Source organism: Sebastes fasciatus, chromosome 21, assembly GCF_043250625.1.
Source record: "Sebastes fasciatus isolate fSebFas1 chromosome 21, fSebFas1.pri, whole genome shotgun sequence".
NCBI classification, from domain to species: Eukaryota; Metazoa; Chordata; class Actinopteri; order Perciformes; family Sebastidae; genus Sebastes; species Sebastes fasciatus.
This window is the reverse complement of record NC_133815.1, coordinates 24,882,530-24,904,194: the sequence shown is the minus strand read 5'-3', so window position 1 is coordinate 24,904,194 and position 21,665 is coordinate 24,882,530. Positions and strand designations below refer to the sequence as shown.

The following is a 21,665-nucleotide window of genomic DNA, read 5'->3' as shown; positions in this document are numbered from 1 at the left end:
CAACATCACCCTCAGTCTCAGAAACATTCTCTTCTATGTTACCTTCGCTGTCAAAGACCTTTGTTTAGACTAGGGGTCAGCAACCTGCGGCTCCGGAGCCATATGCAGCTCTTTAGATCCTCTCCAGTGGCTCCTTGTGGATTTTTAAAAATGGAAATGAATAACTGTTTTTTGTTTACATTTTCATTTTTATTTATCATTGTTGTAGGTCTACGGTACGACGGTACGACGGTACGACGGAGTATTAGGGCCACATTGAGGAAAAAAAAAAAATCTGAGATTTCAAGAATAAAGTTATAATATTACAAGAATAAAGTCATAGATTTACAAGAAAAATAGTTGTAATATTATGAAAATAATGTCATAAGTTTAAAAGTAAAAAGTCATAATATTATGAGAATAAAGTCATAAGTTTATAAAGTAGTACATTTACGTGTTATTTTATTTTTTCTTGTAAAATAATGACTTTATTCTTATAATATTACGACTTTTTTCTCGTAAAGGTATGACTTTATTCTCATTATATTACAACTTTTTTCTCATAAAGTTATGACTTTATTCTCGTAATATTACACGTTTTTTCTCGTAAAGTTATGACTTTATTTTCGTAATATTATGACTATTTTCTTGTAATATTATGACTTTATTCTGGAAATCTCAGATTTTTCTTCCCTCAGTGTGGCCCTAATACTCCGTAGTGCATTTGCTCTTTGGCCCTCACTGCATTAGACTGATATACTATATATTTAGACTATAAACTGTGTTACCTTCATCACAATGCTCAAATGTTTTGCGGCTCAAGACAGATTTTCTTTTTTTTAATTTTTTGCCTAAAATGTCTCTTTTGATAGTAAAGGTTGCTGACCCCTGGTTTAGAGGTATAAAGAGAGAGCACACAGAGAAGTGGTTTAGAAAGCTGTTGTGCAATATTTGATATTTTGACCCACCTGAAAAAAATTCTGTGCCTGATCGTAACGGACATTTCATTGTTGTTTCTGGAAGACTCTTTCATATACCAGCTTTATTAGTATGTGTATATGCCCCTATATGACTACTCTTCTGTCCTCCATAATCTCCATAATGGTAAAATGATAAAGAAGCGTGTTATTAACATTCTGTAGTGTTTTCTTCAGGCTTGTTTCTTGCATGCTGTTCCACTCAGTCTGCTCTCTCACATTAAGCTCCAGATCATAGATGGAGGTTGACTGCCAACACACCAGTTGGTCTTTGTGTGGGCTGCAGTTAGTCTGTGTGTGTGTGTGTGTGTGTGTGTGCCCATCTGGACATGCATGGTACCAAAACACACTTCCTCCATCCAGTTTATTTCTAACTGCAGATCCACTCTCACTCTCATCAAACTGTCCATATGCTGTATTAGTTTAACATTCAAAAACACAACACACTTTCTGACACAAACATTCTCTTGCAGTATACCGCAGTATACTTTACCTCAAGTTTATCTCATGAAGTATACTTAAGTAAAGTTCAATGTTATTATGTAGTAAGCATACTCATATCAATGTAGTAGTAGTATACTTGTAGGTGTGAGTGTCATTTTTTAGTGGTCTTTATGTGATTATCTGGATTTGCTTTTATGTGATTCGTTATCTAGAGGTTTAGTTTGGGGTTTTCTGTTTCTTGTGTCTCGTGTTATTCATTCATGCTGTTTCCTGTTTTATTTTGTAGGCTCACTCCTCATGTGTCACTTCCTGCCTTTGTGGGTTTTCCTGCCAATTTTGATTGTCGGCCCCGCCCTGATTAGTTTCACCTGTCCCTCTTTAGTCCTGCATCACATCACCTCCTGCTCACCTGTTCTCACTTCCCCAATCAGCCGTGCACTAACCCTAACCCTAGCCCAGCTTCTTTGTGCCTGGCCAGGGTCAGGGTTAGTTCCTCGTACCTAATGCTTCGTGTTCCAGACGGTGTTTCAGACAGAACGCTTGGTATTCCCTGGGTTTTAGATGTTCTTGCTGCCGGCCAACTGCTTCCTGTTACCTACCTGTCTACTGTGTCAAGTCTCTTGCCATGTCAGCAGACAGACAACCATTCACACTCAAATTCACACCTACGGGACATTTAGAGTCATACATGAACATGGGCTTGGGTGGTTCTCACTGCAGGACCTTTCTGATACCAGTATCGGGTATCGGGTACGATACTGTAATCATGTACTCGTACTCGCAAAACGGCTCCGATACAACGGCACCGATACCACTTTACAGCAGCGCGACGTTAACCTCTCGTCACCATCTTTTGGGTCCTCATGCTCCACCTCCCCGACGGTGCGGGCGAGGCGGGACCTCAGCCGGCGCACGCCAGCCCTCACTTTCATTTCGCCACGGGGTTTTGCTTGCACCCTCTGACTCGCGCCTGCGTTAGACTCCTTGGTCCGTGTTTGAAGACGAGTCGGGTGGGTTGCCGACATCGCCACAGACCTATGGCCCCTTTTTACGTGGGCCACGGCACGACGCGGTTGGGGCACACTGAGGACAGTCCGCCCCGGTCGACAGTCGCACTGGAAGCAGGGAGCCCTTTGTCCACGGTGCGGCGAGGTCCGGGCGGGGAGCGCTGTAAAGCTGCGGCCGGGTGCCACCTTCGCCCCGAGCCTTTCCAAGCCGACCTAGAGCCGGTCACGCCGCACCACCCAGGGGACTCCCCAGCCTGCCGTGTGTTGCTCACACCCTCCAGCTGGCTGTTAACGAGGGTCTTTTGGCACAGAGAAGTACTCGTGTCGGTACTCGGTATCGGCGAGTACCCAAATGTAAGTACTTGTGCTTGTACTCGGTCTGAAATAAAGTGGTATCGGTGCATCCCTACATTCCAGACGTTACCTCGTAATTGTTGATCAAAATGTCATTGTCGTGTTGATTGTAGTAGAGTATAAACATAACTTACCTCACACAGTTTTCTGCTATGGTAATCAATAATGATTGTCAGGTTGCTTCTGCTGACATGCATCCAAATGCTCTCTCTGGCTCAGAGGCATCTTTTCATGGATGATTCCTGAAGTTCTGTGCATGTTGAGGCACAGTGAGCTGATTAAATGAGAATCCACCAGTATAATCACTTCACAGGATCATGTGACTGAGCTGCACCGCTCACACTTTCATCTAGGAAACTCAAATCAGTCCCCAGAGAAACAGACTGGCACTGAATCCCAGCACGGCAGCCAGACTGGGAGCACTGGGAACGAGAGAGAGAGGGAGAGAGACACAGAGACACAGAGAGAGAGAGAGAGATAACCTGCCCGGTGACGTCAGCAGCAGATGGCATCAATGTTTTTACTGCTGGAAGAAGAAGAGAGACAGAGGAGAGGAAGGAGGAGGAGGAGGAAGAGAAGGAGGAGGACTGATATCTGCCGCTGAAAGCCTCTCTGAGTGTCTGGAAGCTTCAGGAAGATGCTCTCTGGAATTTAACACCATAACTGGGAGAGAAGCTCGTCCGTCCTCTGACAGAAGGACATCTACGTTAACATGGACCACAGAGGTTGACTGGTCCAACTGAAGAAGAAGAACAAGAAGAAGAAGAAGAAGAAGAAGAAGAAGAAGAAGAAGAAGAAGAAGAAGAAGAAGAAGAAGAGGCTCCTGATAAAGAGGTGGGCTGCGTTGTGTTTATCTGATCTAATATTAAAAATAAAGTCTGATCAGTGTTGTGTTTAGCTGATCTGATATTAATAATAACTAAAGTCTGATCAGTGCTGTGTTTATCTGATCTAATATTCATGTCGTGCTGCAGGAGAACATGCTGACTCTGCCTGTTGATGAGCCGCCCTCCAACTGGACCAGCGGTCCCTCCAGAACCAGCTTGGCCACCAACCAATCGGTCCGATGGGTTAAGCCGGAGCCCGGAGGAACCCTGGAGGACACGATGGAGTCCAGGAGAGAGGACGAAGAGAGGGACGGTGGAGACGAGGAGGAAGAGGAACAAGTGGCTGAAAGTCTGAGAAGAAGGGGTTCTCATAAAAAGAAGCCGAGCCAGGCCCGGCTGGACCGGATTCGACTGCGGCGCATTGAGGCCAACGCTCGGGAGAGGAACCGGATGCACGGTCTGAACAACGCGCTGGACAGCCTGAGGAAAGTGGTCCCCTGCTACTCCAAGACGCAGAAACTGTCCAAAATAGACACCCTCCGCTTGGCCAAGAACTACATCTGGGCCCTCAGTGAGATCCTGAGCACCGGGAAAAGGCCGGACCTGCTCAGCTTCGTCCAGACTCTGTGTAAAGGTCTCACCCAGCCCACCACTAACCTGGTGGCCGGCTGTCTGCAGCTCAACTCCCGCAGCTTCACCTCGGAGCCGGGCGGGGAGGCGTTTCCCCTCTACCCGGCCTATCACCACCACCACCACCACACTCACCCCCACGGTCAGGAGGTAGGGGGCTCCGGCCCGGCTGACGGCTGCAGGCCCCCGAGGCCCTTCGGCTCCTTCCGCGGCCCCTACGAGGCTCTGTACGACAGCCCCTCTCCAGACAGCTCCGGCCCTCTGGACGCAGGGATCCTCAGCCCGCCCATCAACCTCAACGGGATTTTCTCGGTGAAACACGAGGAGCCAGTGGATTACCGGAGCTGTTACTACGGCCTCCGTTACTGCTCCATCAGCCAGGGCTCCTCCGCAGACCTCGGCCCGTATGACGTCCAGCTCCGGGGCCAGTTCTACCAGGTTCAGGAGGAACTAAATAAGCCTTTCCTAAATGAATGAGCCACACATGGAGATGATGATTAAACAGAAGCCCAATCATCCCGCTGATATGGACAACAGTACAGTTAAAGCTGGTATTTTTACTACAACGGACCACAGCGCAATAAGAGAAAAGACGAAGGCCACAGGGAACTATGCATTTCTCATTATTAGACTACTATTATACATGTATTATTACTTAATATTTATTCATTTGTATAACTAATAATCAATGCTTTTTTTTCCTTCTAATTTTGTGCTTTTGTGGAAAGTAGCCTATTGAGTGAAACTTTCATTGAAAATATGTAAATAACTAATTCTATGTTTGTATAGCTGGAACTGTATCTTAAGTGTTTATTGGAATCCTACAGCCACATTGATTTAGATATTGGTGGTAATAATGTTGTCTTAACACTCAGGCCTTACCATGTTCAGGAGATAAATAAGTATTCTCACCGCAACTAATTCAAATTGTACTTTATTCAGACTTAATGTACAAACAGTGTTCGTATTGCTACAGTTGGCCGACAGAAGAATGTGCTGTTGAAATATGCATGTGATATCGATATCATCTGGATTTATTTTCTTCCTCAGTGGTGTAGAGGTGCTGCTGCTGTTGCTCTGTTTTTTACTGAAGACTTTTGCCTTCTTTTGAAAATGCATCACAAATATGACTAACGCTGCTGGGTTTCATTTGGCAAATTGTTATCAGATAAGGAGTGGATGTTTAGGTGAGGTCGGTCTGTTAATTCTGGAGCAGCTTTGATTTATACAACAAATAAAACACAAGTTGAAACAATCAGTGTGAGAGTATACAGTACGTTCCTAAACTGGAATCTCTGCATGTTTTTTTATCCACCTGTCGTTAGAAGACGGTTTCATGACCCAGCGGTGTTTTGGTTGGAGGCGTTGGATAACTATTGAGATGTTTATCATCTGCTAGGCTAACTCAATTCAATGTCATTTCTATATTTTATATGCATCACAAGATTCTACATCTTAGCCATCGGGCTCGTGTGCAATTCTGCAGGTTCACATACAAATAACTGATATCATATCGAGGATCCTCGAACAGGATTTTCTCTGTGAGAACCAACTTCCAACAGTATTATACCGTACAACTTCATCAAAACATCAATATATATATATATATTGCATTGCTTAGTTTCCTAGAAAGTACATAATTGTACCTGAGCTATTACCAACCTAAACAGGTCACAACTACACAGAACTTAATAGAGTTGATGGGTAATAGTGAAGTATTTCAGCTGTAGTTTTTTTGTATTTACTTACTTATTTACTACTGGTAATTGCAGGTATTTACCCAATAATATACTATTATGTACCATGTATTTACCAGGTAAATACTTGGTAATTAGGGGAGTGTAAAAGGAAGGTTACCCATGATTCTTGTCCCTTGTCTGGACATTGTTGTTGCCATCCAGTCCTGTTTCCAGATCTCAGCACTTACTGAAATAATGATGTTATTTTCATTTAAAAGGGTGATCTGAGATATTGTAGCATTATTGCATAGAGCGTATTCATAATAATTCATTAAGATCAAAATATGTCTCTATAATTAATAACTCTAAATGATGAATCATAAACAAATGGATTTGTGTAAAAGGTAAAAAAGAGCGACGACACTCAGCTTCAGGTGTCAAACACAATTAGTTTTACTATACTATCGTGATCTCAGCGTTGCTATGGAGTTCATAGTGAACAGTGATTAAATTTGTTTTATATACACACACACACAAATCAAATAACCAAGTTCTTAATAAATGAAATTTAACTAACTACATGACTAAATTACTAACAGACAATAATTGAATAAATGATGAAACAAAAAGAAAAAGGAGTAGAGTGAATGATAATAAATAATAAAGGATAAAAGAAGGAATACAGTGAGTACAATATGAACATTTATGAACAGAAACAAATTAAAAGTGACCAGGTTAAGTTAGTGATTGATATACTATATATATATATATGTATATATATATATATATTTATATAAATTAAATGTGGTTTTGGTGTTAATGCAGAGTTCATCAGCAGAGAGTTAAAGAAGCACCGGGGGGAGACTGAGAAGCAGTTTCATCTTATAAATTTAGGCGTGGTCTAATTTAGGTTTAGAGCTTATTGATGGATTTCTTAATTATTCTTGCATCTAATATCAATAATCAATTTCTTAAACTGACCTTATTTATTATTTGACTCTTAATTTGTTTATGAGCCTAATCATCAAACTCTTATATTTATATCACCTGCTGATGATGAGTGATGTGCAGGTGGGAGGTTGTCCTGGTTACCAGCAGTAACAGACGACATGAAACTAAGGGAAATGTAAACAGGGCTGAATATCATGAACTCAATTCTACATGTTGTTCTAAGCATGTGTAACAGTAAAAAGAAGTCAATGTATGTATCGTTCATAAACAACGTTAAAAGTGTAATACACATTAAGTAGGTTAAAAACATATATCAATATAAGATTAACTGACACATTAGTGTGCAACTGAATTTTGTTTAAGATCTCTGAGGACGGATAATATAGAAATAATATGTCTGTAGGACCAAGCGATTGATAAAAAGGACAGGCTGTGGGAAAAAAATGAAATTAAAGTTAAACTAAGATGTGAATTTCAAAAGAATGAAAGGGAAGAAGCAGAATGGTTTTATATTCAGGGTTGTGTCTCTGCAGACAATCTAATAGTTAGAATTTTCTTCTTGTCATAAACATGCACATGTCAGCAAACTTCCTGTTATTAGAACATACATTATGTTAGCTCAGGATCACATGACAATTAATTTAAAAAAAGTCTTTGTCGGCATGTGTCCGTCTGCGGAGTGAACAGATAGACACATGCATGTATATAAAACACACTCTCTATTCGCTCCATCTTTCACCATTTTCAAAATGCTGCCACGAGTTCTGGGTTGCAGATGGTGTGGGACACACAGTTTCCTCCATTAAATTGTCCATAATCTACTTTTGGATGAGAAGGGTGCTGTGGAGCCTGGTGGAGGGATTCTAGTTTTAATTAGCGGGTTTAAGAAGCTAAGCCGCTCAGAAGAGAGGCGCTCCAGAGAGGAGAGGCCCTTCCAGAGAGGAGAGGCGCTCCAGAGAGGAGAGGCCCTCCAGAGAGGAGAGGCCCTTCCAGAGAGGAGAGGTGCTCCAGAGAGGAGAGGCCCTCCAGAGAGGAGAGGCCCTCCAGAGAGGAGAGGCCCTTCCAGAGAGGAGAGGTGCTCCAGAGAGGAGAGGCCCTCCAGAGAGGAGAGGCCCTCCAGAGAGGAGAGGCGTTCCAGAGAGGCGCTCCAGAGAGGAGAGGCGCTCCAGAGAGGAGAGGCGCTCCAGAGAGGCGCTCCAGAGAGGAGAGGCGCTCCAGAGAGGCGCTCCAGAGAGGAGAGGCGCTCCAGAGAGGCGCTCCAGAGAGGAGAGGCGTTCCAGAGAGGCGCTCCAGAGAGGAGAGGCGCTCCAGAGAGGCGCTCCAGAGAGGCGCTCCAGAGAGGAGCTCCAGAGAGGAGAGGCGCTCCAGAGAGGAGAGGCGCTCCAGAGAGGCGCTCCAGAGAGGAGAGGCGCTCCAGAGAGGCGCTCCAGAGAGGCGCTCCAGAGAGGAGAGGCCCTCCAGAGAGGCGCTCCAGAGAGGAGCTCCAGAGAGGCGCTCCAGAGAGGAGCCCCAGAGAGGCGCTCCAGAGAGGCGCACCAGAGAGGCGCTCCAGAGAGGCGCTCCTTTGCCCTGACTTGTCTTGACTTTGTCCTCTAGTTTTGACAGCATGATGTGTTTAGGGACCCTCAGTGTTGGCTTAAACACTCAGCCACAGTGGCTGCTGCTTGAACAGAAAGTATATCACAGTCTAAAACACACGTCCCATCCTTCTGTCTGTACATCATGCCATCCCACTGAGCGTCACGATGCTCACGTTGACAAACTTCTAACTTTTCACCTCAACAAAGGACAGCAAAATGTCCTCCCGACATGTCCATCCAGAGGCCGGCACTCCAACAAGTGCACGTTTGCCTCTTGGAATGAAAAGAATTGAGCTCATCTATCTGGAAGCTATGAATAATAAATGTCACTTCATACATATAAAATATGTATGAACGGATCCTGTCTGGACAGATTACATGAAGTTTGTCTGTCCTTGACTCCGGCTAATCAGGGCCACATTAAGAGCTATTTGGAACGGTGTGTCATACAATGAGGCCATTTAGTATATTACCAGCTAACTGCTAATGACCCCATCAAAGTCCCTAAAAATACCATTAGTTTCTTCCCCCATTCTAACCTAAAACGAGGTATGTAAGTTTAAAGTCAAATAATTCTGCTTTTAGATAATGTCTTTTTCTACCAAGTACACCATATCACTAACTATACCACACAGTATCATTAGTTTTATACAAAGGACTGTACATACACTGGTTAGTGCAGGGGTCTCTAAGCAACCTGCGGCTCCGGAGCCACATGCGGCTCTTTAGCTCCTCTCCAGGAGCTCCTGTATATTTAGTAAGTTGGAGATGAGCCGTGAGCCCTCCCTCTCATAGGGTCCACCATCACTGGCACATTCAGTTGCTGACCTGGGGCCGTGACCTTCCTCTTTTCAGATCAGCAGATACACACAGTAAACAGGAAAAAAAGAATTTCTAGCTACATTTAAAAGCTATGAGCTTAAAAAAATACAGTAATAATTTCAGTAATAAATACCTTAATGAGTAACTTTAAACATCTAAACAACAGCCTATAAAGATACTCAACCTCAATGACTGTTTCATAACTGCTATTATGCAAAGCAGCAAACTTATTGAACACTTTCTGCAGCAATGTTTCACATATAAAGCTTCCCAGTGGTTCTAAGGTAAAAAATCCCCCTTTCAATGATAGGCTTTTATTGTGAAACATCTGCCAGGAAGTTGTGTTGATGGTAACTTAAAGGTCCCGACACACCAAGAACTGTCGGTCGTCGGACAGTTTGGGGCTGTCGGTGAGCATCGGTGTAGTGTTTGTGGTGTGTCCCTCGCCGTCGGCACCAGAAGAGAAACAGAGGTGAGGAAAGCAAGCCAACGAGTAAAGTCAAGAGGACACACAGAAGTTTCTTCACATTGTTCATCTTCATTTCATCTGATCGTTCTAACACACAGATGTTTTCACAGCGACATGAACATCTGGAATGAAGCTGAGTGGTGTGAAGATGTTTCATGTCGTATCGTAACAACGGCTTGTATATCCGCTGTCCTTCTACCTGGAACCATTTCAGAGGGTTCTACCTAGAACACCACAAGGAGTTATGCATAGAATGATCTATGAAAGGAGGGTCTACAGAGAACCCTTCTGTAGTGTAATGGTTCCACCCAGAACCCTCTCTGGAGGTTCTATCCAGAAACTTTCCATCTTCTAAGGGTGCAAACAAAAAATCTACCCAGGGGGATCTACCATGAACCCTTTTATATTCCAAGGGTTTCATCTAGAACCCACCCAGGGGGTTCTACCATGAACCCTTTTATATTCCAAGGGTTTCATCTAGAACCCACCCAGGGGGTTCTACCATGAACCCTTTTATATTCCAAGGGTTTCATCTAGAACCCACCCAAGGGGATCTACCATGAACCCTTTTATATTCCAAGAGTTTCATCTAGAACCCACCTAGGAGGCTCTACCATGAACCCTTTTTTTACCACTGTACATTATCCCGCTTATTACACGGCTAATAACTGAAGAAATCAATATTTTGACCCAAAAACGGTCCGCCAGAGTCCGACATCAGAGCTGCACCCATAGCAATGGTCTGTTATACATAGCAACGGTCTGTTATACATAGCAACGGTCTTCTATACATAGCAACGGTCTGCTATACATAGCAACGGTCTGCTATACATAGCAACGGTCTGCTATACATAGCAACGGTCTGCTATACATAGCAACAGTCTGCTATACATAGCAACGGACTGCTATATATAGCAAAGGTCTGCTATACATAGCAACGGTCTGCCATACATAGCAATGGTCTGTTATACATAGCAACGGTCTGTTATACATAGCAACGGTCTGCTATAGATAGCAACGGTCTGCCATTTAGCAAGGGTCCTTTATACATAGCAACGGTCTGTTATACATAGCAACAGTCTGCTATACATAGCAACGGTACGTTATACATAGCAATGGTCTGTTATACCTAGCAACAGTCTGCTATACATAGCAACGGTACGTTATACATAGCAATGGTCTGTTATACCTAGCAACGGTCTTTTATATATAGCAATGGTCTGTTATACATAGCAACGGTCTGCTATAGATAGCAACGGTCTGCCATTTAGCAAGGGTCCTTTATACATAGCAACGGTCTGTTATACATAGCAACAGTCTGCTATACATAGCAACGGTCTGTGTTACGTCCACTAAGTGGAACAATAACTTAACAACAACCAAAGATTAAACAGAGTCAAAGTGAAGTGCAAAAATTAAAGGTTTATTAAAGGAAAACTAAAGGTTAACAAATGTGGTGGAGGTAGGGACAAAATGGTTGTGCCAAAGAATCAAAATCAACAAATCAAAACTAGGCCTAACTAAATCTCTGTATTCTTTAAACACAACAAACAAAAGGCTGACTAAATTATCTACAAACAGCGGTTTACAAAACATACAGGGGTTGGCAACAACCAATAAACCTAGTGTTGCTAGACATGACAAAAACCTACGTGCAAACGATGTACAGGGTACCCCAAACTTACCTATGCCCTCTACCTCCTTACTAGTGATGTTACGTGCTGTGCCGAGGCTTCGGAGCGTGTGTCGAGTAATCCAGGAAGTTTCCTGCGATGCGTGTATCGAGGCTTGTATCGTTTTAGACCAATGACGTCATTGATGACATCCGAAGCCTCGCTGCCCGGCCGTACCGCCCACTGGTTCATGAAGTGTTTCAGATCTTCACTGGTTCAACCAATGCCGCTTTCCAGAAGTGACACAGAACACTAATATTAACCCTCCTGCAATTATTATATTATATTACACTCCACTACAATACAATTATTAATTTAGGATTGGTTTGCACACATAAGATGAATTACTCACAAAACAATTACAGTTTATTATACATGTATCTTATATACTCATAATATACTTACTAAATAGACATTTTATTAAATATGATATATATATATATATATATATATATATATATATATAAATTGATTACATGGTAATAGATTTTTTTTCATTGTTTATAGTCATTCCCAAAAGCCTTTACTGGCGCAAAATACAGTATATCACAGATCTGTGTTCCCAGTAGACCACAACCAGCACTGATCCCAGTAGAGCACTTACACACCAAAAACTGACAAACTGACAATAACCTGATATTTTCAGGTGGATTTTCATTTAATTCTCACTGTGCAATATCATTTTCCACTTGTGCAATTTTGTTAATAGTCTGTTTATTGTCAATACTGTATAGACTCCTATTTTTATACTTCCAATCTTTATACTTGGTTCATATTTTGTTACACTTTGTTTAGCTCTTTTTTACTGTGTTAGCTTATGCATCTTGTTTCTTGCACTATCCCCTTTGCTGCTGTACACTGCAAATGTCCCCACTGCGGGACTAATGAAGGAATATCTTATCTTATCACATGGTTAAGATCATATTTGTCTGTTTTACACTCTTTGACCACCAGGTGGTTTCGTGAGCACATGAAGCCTCGAGCAATGAACCCTTTTCCGAACCAATTTGCTGGAAAGCTTCAAAGCTTCATGAGGCTTCATCTCGCCATCACTACTCCTTACCACAAACCTTATCTTTTAATTTCACACTGGCAACAAGTGCCTTCACAAGTCAACTACTTCATTACAAATGAGTCAAAGAGAGAGAGAGAGCCCAGAGTGTGCCTCTTTTAAATGCAGCCCACGACGGCGATTGGCTGGATGGAATGAGAGTGAGTCACTCAGCAGCTGACAAACTCTGCACAGGTGGACTCCAATCACCTCCATTAACTCTCAATCCTGGAAGCACCTGCAAGACAAGGGGGAGGGGCAGAACAGCACAGGCGAAAGGCTCTGCAGGCCTGTCTGGCCCTGCAGGCATGTAACAGTCTGCTATACATAGCAACGGTCTGCTATACATAGCAACGGTCTGCTATACATAGCAACGGTCCGTTATACATAGCAACGGTCCGTTATACATAGCAACGGTGTGTTATACATAGCAACGGTCCGTTATACATAGCAACGGTGTGTTATACATATCAACAGTCTTTTATACATAGCAACGGTCTGCTATAAATAGCAACGGTCTGTTATACATAGCAACGGTCTGTTATACATAGCAACGGTCTGTGATACATAGCAGCGGTCTGTTATACATAGCAACGGTCTGCTATAAATAGCAACGGTCTGTTATACATAGCAACGGTCTGCTATAAATAGCAACGGTCTGTTATACATAGCAACGGTCTGTGATACATAGCAGCGGTCTGTTATACATAGCAACGGTCTGCTATAAATAGCAACGGTCTGTTATACATAGCAACGGTCTGCTATAAATAGCAACGGTCTGTTATACATAGCAATGGTCTGTTATACATAGCAACGGTCTGTGATACATAGCAGCGGTCTGTTATACATAGCAACGGTCTGCTATAAATAGCAACGGTCTGTGATACATAGCAGCGGTCTGTTATACATAGCAACGGTCTGCTATAAATAACAACGGTCTGTTATACATAGCAACGGTCTGCTATAAATAGAAACGGTCTGTTATACATAGCAACGGTCTGTGATACATAGCAACGGTCTGTTATACATAGCAACGGTCTGTTATACAGAAATAACAAAGCGTAGAACTCTGTGATTGACCAATAAGAATCGAGTATTCATCACAGCCGTGTAATAAATATATTTAATAGCATTACCAATAACACATATGGGAATAGAAGCAATTATGAAATACCAACATCTAAATAATAATAATAATAATAAACAAATTCAACTGTAAAACATTCAGTTGAGTAGGCTAATGATACATGTCTCAGCAAAATGTCAATTTTAAAGTGAAGCTGTTGCACAAACACTTTTTACCCTGTACGCTATAAAGCAGTAGTTCTTCCAGGACTGGAAGTCACAGCATTGTATAGCCTCACAGTGATTGTTTGTTGATTTGCATTAAGAATAAATACAAATACTGTATGTCCGTAACAACACACGGTGTCTACACTTCTCTCTTGGTTGTTCTTTGTTCTGATGGGTTGGCCACTGGCACAGTCCTCCTGATGCACAGATGATCCAAAAGGCCCATCTGGCAGCCTGCTCAGGGTGCTGATTAGTCATGGACTCGGCCCTCTGCACCCTGCACACTCCCCTACTGACTCCCTTGGGTGCCATGCCACCCACATACAAGCTGTGCATATGGCAGCCTCTTCTTTTGGCCCCAGTCTCAAACAATGTGAAGCAGGGATAAACTTCAGGGTCTAAATTCATTCAAAGACAAGATACGACCCCCTGCCACCCAAATAACAATTTCTTTAACAATTTGTTTAATTTGATGGTGAATAAGACAAGAAGAGTTTAAAGGTCCGATATTGTAATAAAAAAATTATGATTTTCATGTCTTTTATATTATAAATCAGGTTTAAGTGCTATAAAAATACTGTTAAACTATCAGAATGCACAATATACAGAGTAACACTCAGAGCCCTGATCAGAAATTGTGCATTTAAAACAAGTTCTATTAGAAACACAAAATACAAGTGTGAACCGGAAAATGAGCACGATACGGGACCTTTAAGAAAGTATGATAGTTGGGTTACTTAAAGCCACTATGTTGGATCTGACATATTCTGTCCCCTCCTAGTGGTGGAAAGAAAAAGGACAGCAGCTACACAATCATACAGTGTAACACACACACACACACACACACACACACACACACACACACACACACACACACACACACACACACACTCTTTACCTCCTCTTGTTAGGACGCCCACAGCTCAATCTCTTAAAACTATCGAAAGAGGACCCATTTGCATATTAAAGGCAGCCTATCAGCTCAGAGACCTGCTGCCTGTTACAGTAATACAAAGTGTTGCTGAGAGTAGACATCACCTAATACTCCTATCCAGTCATCTGCTCCAAACTTTAAAGTTTGACTTTGTCTAAAGGTTTGAGAGATTCAAATCAATCAAGCTTCTGCTGAGTTGTTTCTATCGGAAATGTGTGAATTAGCAGTGACAGTAAGCTTGCATGTGACACGGTTTAACATGAGGAAACCACAACATTTGTATGATGATACAAATATACACACAAACCGATGCTCTCTTTGGGGTTGGATAGAAAGGGTGTCAGGAAAAGACACTGCGTTATGGAAATAATAAACAGTACAGAGCAATATTAACTCTATTTATATCAATATATTATCTATATTTATAACATAAAACATTTGAAATGAAACACCAGAAGCCGTCATGTGACTGTCAAGGACAAGACTTCAGTAGAAAAACAACTCATTCTCTCCTGCTTATAAAGGCCCTCTACCACTGGGCATTGTTGTTGTTGTTGTTGTTGTTGTTTGCACTCAATAGTATGTGTGTTATGAATATTATATTTAAAGGTACTATTCCAGGAACATGAAGACTTTTCCTGAAGAGATGTGTTTGTGTCTGGCCACAGGCCACAGGCTGCAGGCTGCAACTGATAAAAGAGGAGCAGGAAGCGATTGGAAGGCACTAACTAGCGTGCAGGGACCTAATATTTCCTTGTAGGGCTGACAAGTCTAACCCGTCATTTGCATGTCCCTCCTTTGCTCTGGCATGTTTGCTGGGCGGGACGGGAGCTCCATGACAATGGCTGTCTGCATTAGTCTGCTGCATCTCTACACAGCAGCCTCCTCACTGCTGGGATCTACTCAGCTGCTGCTGCTGCTGCTGCTGCTGTTCAGGACTATGTGAAACCAGAACTATCGGGGTCAGTCCAGTCACACAGGTAAGTGCTGTGTGTGTACAGGTGTCTCTGCTTTTCCTGCTGTTTATTTTTTGTCATCTGATGATGTGTTTCCACCACTCCAGTTTCCTTTTCCATGGCGTCTGAAGGAGCTCCGGCCAAGAGGACCAACCTGGTTGCATCCAGGGTCCACTGGAGCCACATGGACCTACCTGAGGAGGAGGACCAGGAGGCTCATGGTATGGAAGCTATGAACATGTATATATATAGTGAAATTAAAGGAAGTTACTTTGTAAATTTATCCCATTTACTGTTAATCACCTAATATAAAGTTAAACTGAAACTAAAAGATAATTTCAATCCGTTTAAAAAAATGTGCTGTTGTGTTTTAAAATTTTCCATCTGTGACATCAACCCAGGACACTTTGAACTTGCTCGAGTTAACATCAGTGAACATCAGGGTCTGCTATTGTTGTTACTCACACACAACGTGGATAAAACTGGGCCGGACCTCCTAACTAAGTCAAGCTTTCGGTTGCCAGGTAGTTGATTCATGTTAGTGTAGGTATGCTTCAGAAACTAGGATATGCTTGAAACAGGTGATTTGGAGAAAATGGGCTAAAACATTAAAGGTCCCATATCGTGCTCATTTTCAGGTTCATACTTGTATTTTGTGTTTCTACTAGAACATGTTTACATGCTGTAATGTTAAAAAAACACATTATTTTCCTCGTACCGTCTGCCTGAATATACCTGTATTCACCCTCCTTTCTGAAACGCTCCGTTTTAGTGCATTTTAATGGAATTGCAACGGAATTGCGTTGCTTGGCAACAGTTTGGGTCCATGTTTACTTCCTGTCAGCTGATGTTATTCACATACACTGCAACAGGAAATAAACTGGGACACATTTAGAATGTTTATGTTTAAAACCATGTAATGGTCTAATTATTGTATATTTGTGACATCACAAATGAACAGAAATCATAACGGCTTGTTTCAAATGCACAATTTCTGAATACCGGCTGTGTGTTTTGCTGCTTTATAATATAAAAGACATGAAAATCTCACTTTTTACAATATGGGACCTTTAATGCTGAACAGTGACTCTGGCTAAGATCAGCACAGTTGATGTTGAAGCTACCTATATTCAGTTTACACACTGCATACACACTTTAATTTGTAGAGTTTACATCAATTGACTGCAGTGACATAATTATTTTAATATCGTCTTTGTTAATGTAGACAAGGTTTTGTCTAGCAAATGACCAAAATGAGGTGTTCTCCAGTAAAAGACCGTCATTTTAAACGGAGGCACCAACATGACAAATCTGTTATAGACGTGTCACATGACACTATTAAATGTATTAGTAACTATTTCTGTACAGAACCTTCAGTTTTTCTCTCCGCACAGCACAAAGAGATGCTCAGCTCACTTCATGTGTTTGCTCTCGGTGGTAAACTCGTCACCGGCCTTATTATCACGTGTTGCATCATGTCAGCCACAGGAAACTGGAGCCGGGACGGTGTCAGGAAATGGCTCACCACCACTGTCACCGCGTGAGTATCAAGATGGGAACATACAGTATAGGCTGCTGGGTCATTGTTAACAAACAAAATATTTCAAATTACAAATTTTGGTATTGACTGTGAAACTACACAACTATCAATTCCACATATGAGAGGTGAGAAAGTTTATCTCCCGGCAGCTGCAGACTTCATTACCCAGATATATCCTGCAGAACCCCTAACACAAGATTCACCCTGCTTCAGAAACATGACACATTTCTGTGTTGTGTTAAAGTATTGAAACTTAATAAGTAATAAGTAATATGTAATCCCTTGTGATTTAATAATTCATAAATGAAAGAGACTTATTCTTATTCTTATTCTTATTATATAGACATAATGAATCAATTATAGATTTAATTTCTTCTTCAGAAATCCGTGTGATTGTAGGCTGTACATGCTGGTTCAGTGTGAGCAGGAACTGCTACTACATCCATGAAATTATATTTTTTTCTAATTTTACATATAGAGGAGACATGGTTTGAGTATAGCTTAATTTACGATATGTATTGTCTGTCCATGTGCATGTAAATGAGCAAAACCAGTTTGGCCTTCAGAGGATCATTCATTCATTCTGCCTTTAAAATCAATCTATAAAGTGACTTACGCACAGTGTGATATCAATGACTGAAGTTAAAAACATATAAATAATGACAAGATGTTGTCCTTATTAATTGTATTAGTGTGTTAAATCTTGACTAAATGGATGATTTTATGATGGATGATCTTGGTATTGGTTGTCTTCCTGTGATACTCCTCCTTCTGTTATGTGCTGTATTTGAAAGATACCGTATAAAGATCTGTGTGTGTGTGTGTGCTTTCTCCTTCTCTGTCCCTCCTTCTAATAAAATGTGACCTGTGCTTTTCAGGGAAGATGCAAAGCGTGAGCCAGTACTGAAAGCTGCAGGTACGACCAATGGAAATCCCTCTCTGTCTCTGTCTGCGGTAGAGGTATAGAGAAGGTGTTTGTCGCCTTTATTCTGTGTCTACGTTATATATTGTCTTCTTCCTTGTGTGACTCAGTGGTACGTGATGGTGAGTACAGCCTTTGTTTGGTTCTGTAGTAGTCTAGTGAGCTTTGTAGTAGAACGAGGTGAGAAGTTCTAGTTGAGTTCTGACTGTGTGAGAGCTCGGCCTGCTAAAACTGTGGAGTGGAAGATGAATGTTACGTCTGCATGTATTATGTCAGAGGTCATTAGTGAGTAAGAGAAGATGCAGTATGTACAGTAGCTGAATGTTGTTATTTCGTCACATCAGTTGTTACACTTCTTATTGGTCGAGGAGTGTTTTACACATTTCCATAATGTTGAATTAGTAATCTTCTTTCTGAATCAATGAGCCTGTAAATGAATGTGGCGGCGGGAAATCAAAGACCACAATTTACACATTGTTGTTGAGCAGTGAGTATTATCTAACCTACAAATCTCCCCCCACCCCTCCGCCTTGAGGCCAGCCCATTCAAACAGCATGCAAATGATGGTTGAGAAAACCATGGGAACGACAAGTTGCTCCTCGTGCCTCCGGCCGCTCCCCCCCCCCCACTCCTTCAGATCAGGGGCCATACTCAAACCTGCGTCTGTGACGCTTGTTTTTCCTTCCAAGGTGCTTGGGAGGTTGCGCTCCTGTTGCTGCAAAGATGATGATGATGATGATGATGATGATGATGATGATGAAGTTGCGGTAATTTAGCAGGAAGCCTCACTGACTAATCTAAACATAATCAAAACAAACATACAGTAAATGCATTTCCAGCACCGTAAATCCCTCAAAGTAGCTCCATGTGTCAGTCTGGTGACCTTTCAACCAGATGTTGTGACGTCCTCGGACAGAAAGGCTGAAGCAGTAAAATAGTCGGTGGGACAGATGATAAAGTTGTGGGACCCAGAGCGTTACCATGCAATGACTATTTTTTTTCCCATTTGAGTCAATTTTTTAAAAATCAATTCTTCCCATTTTGACTCAATCCCTACGACAGTTGGTGTAGCTCTATTGTCGTCCGGGTGGAAACAGTAGTGACTTTACACACTGTTCAGTTCCAGAAACAGACTAAGATAACAAAAAGGAAAAAAAGTGTGAAAGTTTGTCATAAATCGGGAGAAATACGGGAGAATTGTGACCCCGGGAACAAACCGGGAGAGGGCGATGAAAAACGGGAGTCTCCCAGGAAACACGGGAGGGTTGGCAAGTTCGTGTGTGGCTGGTTGCTCCACGCTAAGTTGCTTTCGCTGGAAGTCCAAAAGCGGAATATCCCTCTTGTAAATTTGTAACCACGGCGATAACATGGCTTTCACTGTGTATCCTCGGGAGAATTGGATGCTTTAGAGAGGAAGAAACTCTTAATATCCAACACGGTTAATACCAAGGAAGAGAGTGTCCATGCCACGCCATGTTGGTGAAAGATTATATAGATGATACTCTGACGTCCCGTTCAAGTGAAGGCAGCATATGGAGCGGCGCTACAGAAAGCTGACAGAAACACTGAAGTAAAGATGACACACCATCTCATCTAGTTGTATTGGTGTAAACTGGCAGGTTTTCTAATGTTGCAGACCACATTCTTTTGCAAGTAGTTTCAAGTTTGAACTCGTCTTGTCATGAATCTTTGGTGTAAAGTTCAAACGCCCCCCAAGAACACCTCAACGCCCCCCTCACAAAGATATTGCTTCCAGCACCCCCCGATGTCCTCTGAACGCCCCCGTTGAGAAATGCTGTTCTGGGTAGTTCTGCACTAAAATTAATAACTTCTCCATATATTTACCGTAGACTGATATTTACTGAACGCCACGACAAGGTCATTTAATGAAAAAAAACTTTTCATCCTTAAGGTCTTAAGATGGTCCTGACCAAATTTCAAGTCGATCTGAGTAAATCTGTAGGAGGAGTTTGGGGTACCGGCCTCGCGGGGTCGGGCGCACCACCGGCCCGTCTCGCCCGCACCGTCGGGGAGGTGGAGCGTGAGGACCCGAAAGATGGTGACGAGAGGTTAACGTCGCGCTGCTGTAAAGTGGCATTGGTGCCGTTGTATCGGAGCCGTTTTGCGAGTACAAGTACATGAGCACAGTATCGGACCCGATACCCGATACTGGCATCGGTATTGGTGCATCCCTAATAATAATTCCTACAGTTCCAATAGGGCCTTCGCTGCCCGGCGTTGTCCTAAATATTCTTCATTCTGCACTTATTAATGACCGGGCAGCAGTGCAAGTTATGAAGAGAGTGGTGAGAAGAGGCAGTTATAGCACCATCTCTCTCAATGTAACGATAACAGTGTACTATTATATGTATTGTATATTGTATATATTACCTTGTGTGTTGTTATGTTTGCTATATATTGATGTCATGTAGCAAAAGAAGTATCATGTCCTGAGGAAAAGGGATTATTCTCCTCTTCTCTCCCAACATGCTTTATGAATATGAGCTGATAGCATTGATTTAGTATTTTGTGGTTCTGATGTTGCCGTGTCCCTCGTCCCCTGCAGAGCCTCTGAGGAGGAACCCCAGCGGTGAGGATGACCTGGTCTTGGGTGTGGAAGGTAAACAGCCTCCTCCTCTGGACAGCAGGAATCTTTACAGGCGAACACTCTGTTCAGTTTAGGAGAGCAGGCCAGTGATTTATCTCTCTATCAGTGGGAATCTAACAACAGCAGCAGAGAGAGAATGTGGAGGAATTTATACTGAGAGGAGGGGAGGGAGTACAGAGTGGTGGGGTGGAAATTCAAGTGTTGTGTTGCCTCGGCCGACCCGGGGCCAGTCCTCTACATGTGTCGAGGGTTTAGGGCGGGAGTCTGCAACCTGAAAAAAATTGTGGAAATGAATAATTGTTTTTTGTTTACATTTTCAATTTTATTTATCATTGTTGTAGGTCTATGGTACGACGGTACGATGGAGTATTAGGGCCACATTGAGGAAAAAATAATAAATCCGAAATTTCGAGAATAAAGTCATAGGTTTACGAGAAAAAAAAGTCGTAGTATTATGAGAATAAAGTCATAATATTAGTATATATATATATATATATAGTATTGTATAAGTTATTTTTCGTGTTATTTTATTTTTTCTTGTAAAGTTATAACTTTTTTCTCATAATATTATGACTTTATTCTTGAAATCTCAGATGTTTTTTCCCTCACGGTGGCCCTAATACTCCATCGTACATTTGCTCTCTGGCCCCTCACTGCATTAGACTTATATACTATATACTTAGACTATAAACTGTGTTACCTTCATCACAATGCTCGAATGTTTAGCGGCTCCAGACAGATTGTTTTTTTTTTTTTGCCTAAAATGGCTCTTCTGATAGTAAAGGTTGTTGACCCCTGGTTTAGGGTTTTCCGGTACTGGCTTGTTGAAACCTTCAGGCCACACTACTGTGATATAAGATCAATGTGCTCCATAAAGATGATAAGATATGATATCAATATCTGTGATGTGACATCAGAGCACTGTGGACCAAAACAAAACGGACACCAGCCATTACATGAGGAGTTTAT

At 42.1% G+C, this 21,665-nt stretch overlaps 2 protein-coding genes across 5 annotated transcripts in view; both read left to right on the top strand.

The window, feature by feature from the left end:
- The first annotated feature begins 968 nt into the window (after positions 1-968).
- On the top strand, positions 969-5,487 carry neurod6a (neuronal differentiation 6a). Of its 4 annotated transcripts, none has more exons than XM_074622107.1 (3): positions 970-3,494; positions 3,531-3,595; positions 3,736-5,486. In XM_074622107.1, exon 3 carries the CDS (start codon positions 3,742-3,744, stop codon positions 4,693-4,695), a length of 954 nt encoding a protein of 317 aa, XP_074478208.1. In that variant the 5' UTR covers positions 970-3,494; positions 3,531-3,595; positions 3,736-3,741; the 3' UTR covers positions 4,696-5,486. The 4 variants fall into 4 exon arrangements, with proteins under 4 accessions (XP_074478205.1, XP_074478208.1, XP_074478207.1 ...); XM_074622106.1 differs by having other exon boundaries at positions 3,528-3,595; XM_074622103.1 differs by having other exon boundaries at positions 3,525-3,595.
- Positions 5,488-15,538: 10,051 nt separating this feature from the next.
- itprid1 (ITPR interacting domain containing 1) overlaps positions 15,539-21,665 on the top strand; it is a 33,928-nt gene continuing 27,801 nt past the window's right edge. The window contains exons 1-5 of the mRNA XM_074621962.1: positions 15,539-15,650; positions 15,734-15,847; positions 17,021-17,166; positions 18,045-18,082; positions 20,655-20,708. Coding sequence (XP_074478063.1) covers positions 15,845-15,847; positions 17,021-17,166; positions 18,045-18,082; positions 20,655-20,708 — 241 coding nt within the window. The 5' untranslated portion in view covers positions 15,539-15,650; positions 15,734-15,844. The remainder of the gene's footprint in view (positions 15,651-15,733; positions 15,848-17,020; positions 17,167-18,044; positions 18,083-20,654; positions 20,709-21,665) is intronic.